This window comes from Dermacentor silvarum, chromosome 4 (assembly GCF_013339745.2).
Source record: "Dermacentor silvarum isolate Dsil-2018 chromosome 4, BIME_Dsil_1.4, whole genome shotgun sequence".
NCBI classification, from domain to species: domain Eukaryota; kingdom Metazoa; phylum Arthropoda; class Arachnida; order Ixodida; family Ixodidae; genus Dermacentor; species Dermacentor silvarum.
Window position 1 is genome coordinate 85047575 of NC_051157.2, and position 12827 is coordinate 85060401.

At 46.4% G+C, this 12827-nt stretch overlaps 1 protein-coding gene across 4 annotated transcripts in view; it reads left to right on the plus strand.

Moving 5' to 3' along the window:
* Positions 1-12827, plus strand: part of LOC119448738 (tudor domain-containing protein 7B) — a 116317-nt gene that overhangs the window by 45287 nt on the left and 58203 nt on the right. For all 4 annotated transcript variants that reach the window (XM_037711961.2, XM_049665815.1, XM_049665813.1 and 1 more), the window contains 2 exons: positions 116-265; positions 8423-8572. In XM_037711961.2, coding sequence (XP_037567889.2) covers positions 116-265; positions 8423-8572 — 300 coding nt within the window. The remainder of the gene's footprint in view (positions 1-115; positions 266-8422; positions 8573-12827) is intronic.

Below are 12827 nucleotides of genomic sequence, written 5' to 3' on the forward strand. Positions count from 1 at the left end.
CCGACTACCTTGGCCGTTTCTAAGCCTGTGCAGTATCTGGATAGTTGATGGCATTGTTTATGCATGTTTGAGAAAAAAATATATATATAAATTTTTTTGTCTTTATTTTTCCAAGACTGGGCACCGGCAATCCGTGACTGACACAGGCCCAATGCACGGCCCTGTTCCTGACAAGCTGCCCCTTCCCGAGGGCAACCACTGGGATGTATTTGTCACGTATGCTGCTAGCACGGCGGATGTATTCTTCCGCTTACTGGACTTTACTGTAAGTCTGTGTATTGTGTTACGTGCACACGCTTTCGTATGCTTGCATGTGATTGGCCCATGGTTGTGCACTGGCAAGCAACTGTCATTGATGTGCTGCGTTTCCACGAATGCATCTGTGGCATATCGCATTGATAGCAAATCTTATTAATGCAATGCACTGGCATTTACCCATACGTTAAGTCTTGTACCCCTGTTTTGGGGCCAGGCTTCCAGCAAGAATGCTTGGGTGCAGAGGGGTTGTGGAGTAGTAGTAAAACTTCGTTCATACGTTCTGGAAAATTCAAAAGAAAGACATTCTAACCAGGAAAACGTATGACCCAAAGTCATAAAAAAATGTGGCAGACTCAACTTAGTGACATCTATGTAATGCGAAGTGTTGCACAAATTGGTGCAGCACGAATGCACGCCCAAGCAGCCCAAGGTGCATGTTATTGCTACGTTTGCGCTCCTCAAATTTAGCCTTTGTCAGCAGCTTCATCAGGCTGGGCATTTTGGCAGGATGTTTTGACGTGGCCACTTGGTGAGAATCGTTGCTGCATGAGGTGCTGACGCCCGTAGAGCTGGTGGTGCTTGAGTTGCCCGAAACGCTTTTTTGTTTTCCTATTGCATGTTTTAAGATGGCAGTGAGAAAAAAAAAAAAAAAGAGCTTATAGAGACGCCGGGATACGATGCCAACGGAGTGAAACATGCTCACTTCGCACTTCCTGTAGCAGGGAACAGCAGCATGTTTTTGGGTTTAACACCTATTAAAAGCATGCAGTACACTTCCAATGGCACTATGCCACATCTGCTGTCAAACAGATAAGTAAAGATGCTTATTACAATAGGGTTTGGTAGTGAAAGCTGCGAATAAGACGTGCGACAACCTGCAAGGAGATTTGCTGGTCCCAGAAGAGGAAACTAAGTGCGTGCCGGCATTTTTGCATGACGTGGGTGAGCGAATACTGCAGGGAAGCTGCCGTGGCGGGTGCCTAAAACTTTAGATTGCGTGTGCCTCGTGCCTTTGCTTGTTCATGGGATGTAGCGGCTGGAAAACATATGATACGATCGCAATTTGGCAATGTACTAAATGTTGGTGTTAAAAGATTGTGATTTCTGGGATTGTACGATCCGCTAAAAAAGTGTAACTATTGCATTATTTTTCATGTTCTTGATCGCAAATGGGAAATCATACAAAGCAGGATCGTATGAACGAGGTTTTACTGTAGTAGTAGTAGTAGTAGTGACCTGTACAGTAGCCAAAACAGCCAAGCTACTTTCATTCGAAATAGTGATGAACCGGATACAGAAGCTCCTTCTATAACTAGCGATGAAGTTAGAAGGGCCTTGAAAGACATGACCAGGGGAAAAGCGCCTGGAGAAGATGGAATAACAGTAGATTTAATCAAAGATGGAGGAGATATCATGCTTGAAAAGCTTGCGGCCCTTTATACGCAATGCCTCACAACTTCAAGTGTACCAGAGAGCTGGAAGAACGCCAACATTATACTTATCCATAAGAAGGGAGACGTTAAAGAATTGAAGAATTACAGACCCATTAGCTTGCTTTCAGTATTGTATAAAATATTCACCAAGATAATTTCCAATAGAATCAGGACAACACTTGACTTCAGTCAACCAAGAGAACAGGCTGGTTTCAGGAAGGGATATTCTACGATGGACCATATCCATGTCATCAATCAGGTAATCGAGAAATCTGCGGAGTACAATCAACCTCTCTATATGGCTTTCATAGATTATGAAAAGGCATTCGATTCAGTAGAGATACCAGCAGTAATAGAGGCATTGCGTAATCAAGGAGTAGAGGAGGCATACGTGAATATCTTCGCAAATATCTACAAGGATTCCACAGCTACCTTGGTTCTCCACAAGAAAAGTAGAAAGATACCTATCAAGAAAGGGGTCAGGCAAGGAGACACAATCTCTCCAATGCTATTCACTGCATGCTTAGAAGAAGTATTCAAGCTCTTAGACTGGGAAGGATTAGGAGTGAGGATCGACGGCGAATCTCTCAGCAACCTTCGGTTTGCAGATGACATTGTCCTATTGAGCAACAATGGAGAGGAATTACAACAAATGATTGAGGACCTTCATCGAGAAAGTGCAAGAATTGGGTTGAAGATGAATATGCAGAAGACAAAGATAATGTTCAATAGCCTGGCAAGGGAAACAAGAATTCAGGATCGCCAGTCAGCCTCTAGAGTCTGTAAAGGAATATGTTTATCTAGGTCAATTACTCACAGGGGACCCTGATCACTGAGAAAGAAATTTACAGAAGAATAAAATTGGGTTGGAGTGCATACGGCAGGCATTGCCAAATCCTGACTGGGAGCTTACCACTGTCGTTGAAAAGAAAAGTGTACAATCATTGCATACTACCGGTGCTAACATATGGGGCAGAAACTTGGAGGTTAACAAAGAAGCTCGAGAACAAGTTAAGGACCGCACAAAGAGCGATGGAACGAAAAATCCTAGGAGTAACGTTAAGAGACAGGAAGAGAGCGGTGTGGATCAGACAACAAACGGGGGTAGACGATATTCTAGTTGACATTAAGCGCAAGAAATGGAGCTGGGCAGGCCATGTAATGCGTAGGATGGATAACCGATGGACCATTAGGGTTACAGAATGGATACCAAGAGAAGGGAAGCGCAGTCGAGGACGGCAGAAAGTCAGGTGGGATGATGAGGTTAGGAAAGTCGCAGGCGCAAGTTGGAATACGCTAGCGCAAGACAGGGGTAATTGGAGATCGCAGGGAGAGGCCTTCGTCCTGCAGTGGACATAAATATAGGCTGATGATGATGAGTAGTAGTAGTAGTAGTAGTAGTAGTAGTAGTAGTAGTACAAAACTTTAGTCTTTTTTGGTTAGTTATCCCCTGAGGGTGGAGCCCTTAGTCCAGAGCCCCAATTGCTGTTGCAATCTGGCTTGCCTGATAGCACATGAGACAGCTGCCTTGTCTGCTCTCCTCCTTAGTGTGGTGTGCGTGAGTCAACTTGTCCCTCTATATTTACCCTCATCTGAGACAAGGCCGGTGTACCTTCCTTGCACATAATGCCTATTTAAATGAATTCAGTGCAAAATAAGTATGATGTAATGTACTTTTGTTACATTTGTGTAAATTTGTATGTTGCTGTAGTACACAGTTGTGCTGGGTTACACAATTCAGGCTGAAATAGCTGATGAATGGAATTAGCCCAACAAAAGACACACACTGGAAGGGGAGACAGACACTTGTAAGAAGTTGATCATTTAATTTGTAATTCAGATTCTTCTATGTTTTGGCTTACCTGGTATGATCGGCTCATCTTAATATAACTTAGTAAAAGGGGTTTTTGGTTAATACTTTCAGGCTAACAAGTTCTGTACTAGCTGGTACTAATGTAATGCAATTTCCGTGGCCAGAAGAGGCCTAGAGGCTGCAGTCATTAAGCACCTTGTATTTAAAGAATGGCCTGCAACTACATTTTTCTTTTTGGAGACCAAGTGTATTGGCAAAGCAATCAACTAGTATTGCTAATCATTATAGGTGTATAACTGCTTTGAAAACTTGTGAGTGTGGAAACTCAGTAGTTGCTATTTTTGTGTGTGGGCTTGGATGTTTTCAAGGTTCTTTAGAAGGAACGATAAAATGTGCTTTACGCAAATAATTTGTGGCCTGAGAAGTTGCAGTTAACATGCATCATCTGTATATTTGCTTTTGAACTCGCGTTACATCCTTAAATCCTTACATCCTTACCTTGAGTGATCATGTTCACCTCAATGATCAAGGCATTTACATTAGGCTACTCTATTGGATACGTAAATTTGACCCGAGTGTGCACAGGATGGCAGGAATGACTTTTACATTTATTAACAGTGTTAGATCTTCAAAATCAAGTGTATACAGTCAACGCCAGATTTTTTGGACTTCCTAGGGGCCGCGAAAACGTCCGAAAAATTAGGCAGTTCGAAAAAATGAATGCACGCCTTTTACTGCTCCCAAGGGTTCAAATCGCCACAGGCACGTCCGAAATGGCTCTTATTGCCTGCCAGTACACTTATTAGGCATATCGTTGCTCGTACTGGGACAGAAGACAAGGCGGGTACAAGCGTGTATAATTAAAGAATACATACGTGACAATTGCCCCTTCCCTCTCTTGATATGCTTCACTGCAATACTTCGCATATGCTTCTCAGCGTAACACTGCTGTATTGAGGCGAAGCTGACTTTTGAGAATTGGCATTATGCAACACCGTGCTTTCCTCTTCCAAGACATTGGCGAGGATTACTAAGGCGGAGTCGGCGCCATTACTTGCATCAGCGAATTTTTTCAATATAAAACATGGCACCGAACAGAAAGAAGCTTGGCAGTGAATGTCAAAGTAGATAGGTCTAGCGTTGCTGCAGTAGTGGCTACGGCTGCTAGCGGATCTGCATGCGACAGCGGTACGGGGAGGCGAGATAATCAAAACGGCGGCGGTGGTGGCTATGATTAAATGCTGTTTCGGACCTGCGGTCATGCCAGAAAGTCCGGAAAATTGCAGGCCAAAGTTTTTTGCGTCCGAAATGTCGGATGTTTTTATACATTGGGCCCAGGGGGGACTCTATGGGGTATGTGGCGGTGCCGCGAAGGAGTCCGAATTATTGGGCATGTTCGAAAAATGGGGCGTTTGTTGACTGTATTTGCTGTTTGGTGCAAGCTAATAGTGTTGATAGTGACATGGAGAAGTGTCATGTCTTATAGTGCGGCTTGTAGTGACCTAGATAAATTTTGCTTTCTTCACTAATGAATGTATGCTTTGCTTGCAACATTTGCAATCTTTCTTGCAGGATAAATCTAATCGAACATCTGCAAGTCATTTGACAATGCCGTCATGAATTTGCTATTCAGACTAGGTACTGGCAGTGCCTCCTCTTTTTCATTGCCAGCCAGATGCGGCCGATCCAACCATTCACCACCCTCTCCTATCGTCCTTTCCTACTCTTCCCCGTCGACTAGCATTCACACCTGCTTTACGGTCGTGAGGGAGAGTACCATCTGGGTGGCGCCTCATTATGGAAATCAGAAGAAGTAGTCCTGACAATTGAGTGAAATAGGAGAGAGAGAGAGAGAGAAATGAACTTTATTAAAGCACCGGCGGAGGTAGCAGGGTGCCACGCAGGGCTCTCTTGCTACCCGACTATATATGTGCAGTCATCAAGTTGCGTCTCGACGCTTACGCCGGGGGACCCAACGTTCTCCACGAGGCTGTCGCCCCTGGGTCCCGTCGGGTGCGTCCCTGCGCGTTTGGCGAGCGAGGGCTGTCTCGGTCCGCTGGACCGCCTGTAGGAAAGGAGAGGGATGGAGCATCTGCCACATCTCCTCAGGAACGACAGCGGCATGCGTTCAGATGCACACGTGATGCAAGCAGTCGTACCTGGGGAGCCTACATTCTACCTGTGTACCATCTGGAGAGCGTCATATGTACTATAGTAATTTGAAATGTGGAATGATTGCATGACCACTTCTGTTTCTATTCTCGCTGCAACAAAGTTGTTCTTAGCATAGAACAAACATTGCAAGGTTTTTATCACAGAAGTGGTTTTCTGCCCAGTGTTGTACGGAACTAGTCCCTTTTGGGAGGAACGGAGGAACGCCACCGTTCCGTTAAGGGCCGGTGGAACTGTAACAGTAACTCAATACGTTTATGAAGGAACAGCAGAGGGAATGGCGTTCCTTCTGTTAACGTTCCACGGCATTCGACAGATGCGCGTATGCAGCACATCACGCAGGATGGATGGGCGACAATGTGGGCGCAAAGAACTACCGCTTGCCTGTCACGTGACTGTGGGGCATTTTTTTCGTGAGTTCTACGTTGTATTTTTTTATTACTAGACTTCAAGATTGTCATGTGATGCTCCCTCCTATAGTTTCTTTCCTCCATGCCGGCCTGCCGCAAAGGATGATGTCGAGATCGCAGCGCCACTTGAGGGACTTCGCGGCAGGTGGAAAGTTTACAGTCCTTACAGGCACCGAACCCTTCCAGCTGAGGCACAGGATAAGCTGTCGCGATACTTGCTAGTACCAGTTGACTACCCGCTGTCGCAGATGAAGAACTTCGAGGGATTGAACCAACTTTTCTTCAAGTACACCACGGCTGTACCCCCAAGCGCTTCGGTGGAACGGCTTTTCAGCATTGCCAACGAAGTCCGAGGAAAAAAATCACCAGCCCTTCTCCTGTCGAGAAAATGGGGGTAAGACTTGTGGCAAGACCACGCTGTCGCAGGCGTTCTGCTTCGTTTGCCCTAAACTCAGGGTCCACGGCTCTTCGCTGACGTTTCGCCTCGGCTTTGGAGGCCCTCTCACTAAAATCGGCGCGTTGACAACAAGCCCTTTCCCGAGCGAATTCGTGGCACCGTCGCTCAAACGCAGCCTGCTCCTTGGCGGAATGCACCACGTGCGGCCCTCCCATCCGGACGTTGAAACTGATCTGAGGCGAGGGCCGGCGGAGCGCGCGCCAAGCCCCTTTCCTTTCCCTCCCTGTGACGCACCAAACGACCCTGAGTGGTTGAGTGCGTCACGTGATCTGGTGCCCGCTCAGCTTTCCCCGCATCAGCTCTACTCTGGGAGTGGAGCTGAAATGTGTGGCCCCGGTATGAGCCCCACATGGTTTATTCCTTTCTTTCTTTCTTTATTTCCTTCTTTCGCACTCATCTCTTTCTTTTTTTTCTTCCTTTCTTTCTTTCTTTCCTTCCTTCCTTTTCTTCTTGTCCCTGGCTCATACGTGCATATTTGATGAGGGTATGCACCACACGTGATGTTATTGATGTCATGACCTATCAGTCGTGTTAGTCATACTACATTCATTCGTACCCTTCCTTGTCAATTTTGGTATATACCAAGGGAACGAGACGCGAGTTTTCGACATGTTTTCAATAGGGTTTTAGCGTGACACCACCACCACCGCCGCCGCCAACATTTGTGACGCAATACAAGCTTCGCTTGAAAAATGGGTTCATCTGTCCGGCACCAACATCGAGATGCCACTCTTGCTGAGTTCAAACAAGGGACTTAACTAAGTTGCGAATATGTATTCTGGACATTTCTTTTTCCTACTCATACTGCAATATTGAATTGGCATTCATTTTTGAAGTTATTTTGTGTAGTTGTATATTTTGGCGTGAGCGACCTCTTCTGTACGATTATTTAAAGATGCTATGTAAACTTTTTCTCCTGTTTATGTGATTTGTTATGCGTACTCTTGCAAGTTGCTAGCTGTCTATTTTGCTGAAACTGATGTACTGCAATCCTTTTTTGACTGTGTTTAACTCAAAGCGTGGTGAGCTGCCACGAACTGCGGAGGGACAGGGACCTTTGTCAGGCTTGATTGCCTTTAGCCCCTGCCCCTGCAGTGAGCTTTGTATATTGCTTACTGTAAATAAAGTACTTACTTACTAAACGCCTATATATTGTTTCTTTCGATGTGGTTTCTTGTGCAAGAAACTTAATTATATTGGTGCACGTGAGAAACTTTCTATTTGCACATCTGAAGCGAAGTATGCCGACTGCGCATTTGAAGACCGAAGTGGAAAGTGCCATGTGTGTTGCACTTGTAATAGACGCGCACCAAAGTTGCAGTTAGACATGTCTGTAGTATGTCCGGTGCTCCCTCAAAAAATTCTTATGGGAGCGTTTCTTTGGATTCTTTTTATTTCCAGATAATCTGCTGCCGGCGATGTTCAAATTCGTATAATATACGTAGTTCGATGGGTGTTTTAAATTGCTCATTTCATTTCGCCTCACGATTTTCTGACACTATATTTTAAAGAATCATAAAATGTAAAATTAATGTAACGGCACGTTCGAATGTTCGAAGTATAACTGGAACGCGTTCCTTTCGCATTAAAGGAACTTGTAACGGGAACTCGTTTTAATATTGGGAAGGAACGAGCTTTCATTCCTGTTTTAAAGGAACGTGTACAACACTGTCTTTGCCGAGCTTCAGTGAACATCTGTCCCGTGTACGTACGTGACGCAATCAGTTGAGAGTGCCCTTTGTGGTCATCCTGATGCTTGCCTGTGTAATGAACATTTATGTTGCACGTTAGAGCTATAAAATTTTGTAGTTAACAAATACATCTTGGTTAGTGTCAGCAGCAGTAACATGTTAACGCTGTTCTGCCTCATCTTTCAAAGGATCAGTATGAGCAACTCGCCGAAGAGATGGACAAGTTTTATGCTGAACACTCGCTGCCTGTCTCGGAAGCTAAAGAAAAGTGGCTGTACGCCACAAATGTAGAAGACAACTGGATGCGAGTGCAAGTGCTTGAAGTACAAAACGGAAAGGTAAGCAAGCATATCATCTTTGCTGCACGCATGTGCATGTTTATGTGTGCAAGCACTTGGTGGTAGGTGGGAAGGTGCACGTTATGAAGCACTGGCTCTGTCTGTTGTATACAAATGTAGCTTGTGGTCTTGAGTGAAGCTGTAGCTGGCAAACATGTATTTGAAGTGTTGTTTGTCTGTGTGGAATGACTGGCATGAGAAACTACCCTCACCTAAATGGCCTGTTTGCACCATAGTAACAAACTGCACATAAACTGCAAACAATTTGCATATTGCAGTGTGCATGCAGGTGACTTCGCTCTAAGTGTAAATATACATGCTTATTCACTAGACCACTTACTATCAGAGGTGGGCAAATGTCCTCATTTTTGGTTTTCCTCCCTCACCCACACGATGCCAGTCACGTCCTTGCAGCACCCTCACTCTCATGTTGAAAAATTTGCCTGCCTTCCTTCGCCTTCGCCACAAAAAATTCACATTTATTGCTAGGCGCACACGAGAATGAACATAGTGTACTACACCAATGCAGGGATGTACTGAGATTCTTAGTAGTATGGTGGGGATAACATGCTACAAGCAAACACTCCTGAAAACATGGTGCGTTGAAACGGGCTCGTTGCCCATGAGACGAGCGTGCTGTTCAGCGTGAATAAGAATATGCTAACTGCTAGTTTTATACAGTAATAAATTTACCGTCAAAGGTACGATGGAAAACTACCGCAAAATTCCGAGCAAGAGCCCCCCTCTAACTTCACTGCTAATTTCACATTTCCTCGCTGTTCCGGAAAAGCCCCCCCCCCCCCCCCCCTTTTGCACCCTTATCACACACCGCGCCCAGGCAACCCTGGCCTGCCACATCCAGTCCACGAAAATAATGGCGAATTCGGCAGATCGCACCGGTGCGTACCGGTTTGCCCCAATACGCCATTTCTTCCAATCATGGCCGCATCCGGCAGCCGCGGTGCACACACCTGTGCATCAGGGCGAACTGCGGCTGGCGATACATAATTTGCGGACCACCGGCCAACGGTGAGATCTGCCTGTCGCACAGTACAGAGTATTTCCCTGCGGCACAGCGACGTGACCACTCAGCGACAGAGGAGTGGTCATTACGCTCTGGCGTCGCCGACGGCAGCTTTACTGCCGCTGATCACTCGCCACCAATATCGTCGCTAGGCCTTTTCCGGTTCACTTCAGAACAAACCGCCGACGCTCCCAAGCAGCAATGTTTTGTTACAGTTATTGCCGCTTTACCTTCTCCTCACAATAATTTCACACAATGAAGAAAACATGCGGATATTTTCTGTGCTGCCAGCTGCGATGCAAGCATGGCCAAGCCCCGGTTCGCTTTCCGCGGTCGGTAGCCATGCACTGCAGCTGCGTTTGACTTGTATCGTTAGTGCTAAACATTTCGATAGGGGAACAGCGCAAAAAAAGACAAAAGGGAGACACACACACCAGCGCTGACTGACGACTGCATTATTTATTCAGAAAGGAACACATATACAGTGGAATTTTGATGATACGAATCTCACGGGGTCACAAAAGATATTCGTATTAGCCGAAATTCGTATCATCGAAACACAATTAAAACTAGCTAAATTATGGGGGGACGGCGGGGATCAGATCGCGAAAATCGCGAGAAAAATCAAATTTTGAAAACCACACGTTTCGGTATCTGCAACGCCTAATCTACGCTGTATCAAAATGTTTTGGCTGAAAACGCACTAAAAGTGGCCGAGAAAAGTTAATTCGTCAGTGCGCAGGGCGAGAAAACAGCTTTAAATCACGCAACATCACTGCACTTCACGGAGACATATCTCGTAATTCCCGCCACCGAGCGCCGCCATCTTGGTATCATTCGAAAGCTCCAAGTTTCGCCGTTCCGCTTCTTAATTCGTCCGTCGTCGCCATCTTGTAACAAACGCACAAACACAAAAGAAGTGCAGGTCTGCTAGAGGTAGTCAAACGGGCCCTCCGACGAAAGCGAGCTTCCGATTGGCTGCCGGTGCTGAAAGGCGTCTCCCCATTGGTTACTGCTGCGGCAGCAGGCAAGATGGCAATCGCAGTTGTCTGCTTCGTAAACCACACCGGCGTCTTCACTTGACACGCAGAATTCGGATTACTGAGAGCTCCCAGGTTAGTGATGGATCGTTGCTCGTTGGAGAAGATATTTCGGACGAAGCACGCCTTTGGAATACGGAAGCGCAAGCCTCTTATGGCAAGAAAAATACAGCTATTAGTGGGAAAAGTGGAGGAGCACTCGACTAAACGTGCCACGCTACCTTGCACCATGGATTACGTGCCGCGCTATCTTGCACCGTGTGACTCCAGCAGCGAAACCGACAATCGCCTTGTGCCATCTGCACCGATAATGCAGTCGACGCAAGACGCGCCAACGGAGGCTCCCGCGCCTCGGCGTACGGCAGCGCGAATCAGCCAAGATCGTATCTCTGTAGACATAGCTCGCTGCGACTAGGCAAAATGGCGCAAACACAAAGAACGCAGCCCGAAGCACAGCAGCCACTCTGTCCGATGGGCCGCCGAAAAGGAGGAAAAGCACAAAAGCAACAAAAGCGCCACCGCTTCAAACTCTTTGCGCCCATTCGCGGCCTCCGCGCTGTCCGGCGCCACGTCAACGCGGCCGCACCAAAAGAGAAAGGGAGAAAGCACGTGAATGCACGCGGTTCTCTTTCGCGGCTGTCGGTGGGGCGACGTTTGCTCGTATCAACCGACGCGGGTCGAAAATCGATTCGTAACAACCGTTCTCTAGCACGTTGCAAAGTAATGAGGCTCGGCCGGGACCACGGAAAAATTCGTATCATCCGGAATTCGTATTAGCCGTGATCGTATCATCGAGATTCCACTGTATACCAAAAAAAAAAAGAAAGAAAAGAAGCGTAGATCACTGCGCATGGGCAAAAATATACACCAATTAGATTTAGATTTTCCGTGAATTATGACGGTTCCTGAGATATGTTCTGCCTCAGACAAGGCCACAGACGGAGTGCTGACGCAAGACGCACCATTCCTAGCAATGGCAGCAGCCTCAAAGATTTCTCGTGCACACGCGTTATGGTAGCGTTTGCGGATCGTGCACTGCGAAAAGTCAAGTCCCGGATTATGGCACAGATCACAAACACTGTAGTGTAAGGCCAAGTTGCTGCCAGTACCGTAGCGAAGGCTGCAGGCATGCTCTCGTAAGCGATTATTTAAGTAACGACCAGTCTGTCCAATGTAGGAGCGTCCACAGGGAAGAGGCACCTCGTACTCCACGCCTGCTTTGCACTGGACGAATGGTCTGGCATGGTTCTTTTTACAAGCTGGTTGTTCGGATTTTTCTGGTTGACCTGACGGCAAAGTCGACCTAGCTTTGTTAGGCGTGGACAAAACTACACGGACACCTGCACGCTGAGCGATTCTCTTTATGCTGTGGGAGACGCCATGAATGTAAGGTATGACGGCATACCTGCTTCTGCCGCCGTCTGGGTGCTTCATGGGCGACAGTCGTCAGTCAGCGCTGGTGTGTGTCTCCCTTGTTTTCTTGTCGTGTTTTTTTGCGCTGTTCCCCTATCGAGTATGTACCGACATGCCCAAGCCTCTACGGTCTTGCTGAACATTTGACTATGGACATAGTTTTTAATAAAGTGAACATTATGCATCACTTTAGCAGACATCATTTTGTCTGGAATAGAAGCTGCATAACCAATGTTCGTGTTGCCGGTCGTGGCAACGTGCTGGTGCAGCATCGATGCGCTATTTCTGTAGTTCTTTCGATGGATTTGAGAGTGATAAACAGCACTAACAAATCTTTGGCTGAAACAAGGTCATGTTAAATAAAATTTTAATTCCATTCCCACTGCGGCTTTTTTTTTTTTTTTTTTCTGGCGGGAAAATTTTCTTGTCGCCATCTTGAACTTTGCTGCCGTTCCGGGATAGTGCCTCTGCTAACCTTGCTGGTAATTTCTACCTGCTTGAGGGGGGGGCGCTTGCTCGGAATATTACGGTAAGTAATACACTGTTTCTCTGTGACACTACAGACTGAAGAGAAGGTTTAGAAAGTTCGCCTGTCTAAGGGTGGTTTGCAATATTGCGGCACCCTGGCTACTGTTCGTTATGGCCTTGCTATCATATTTTTCAGCCGTTCAGGCATATACGAATAATATGCGGGCTCAAATGTTTGGGAATCCGAACAAGGTTCGTACACCTCCTTGAAATCCTTGAAAACCCTTACATTCCAGAATACATACCACTG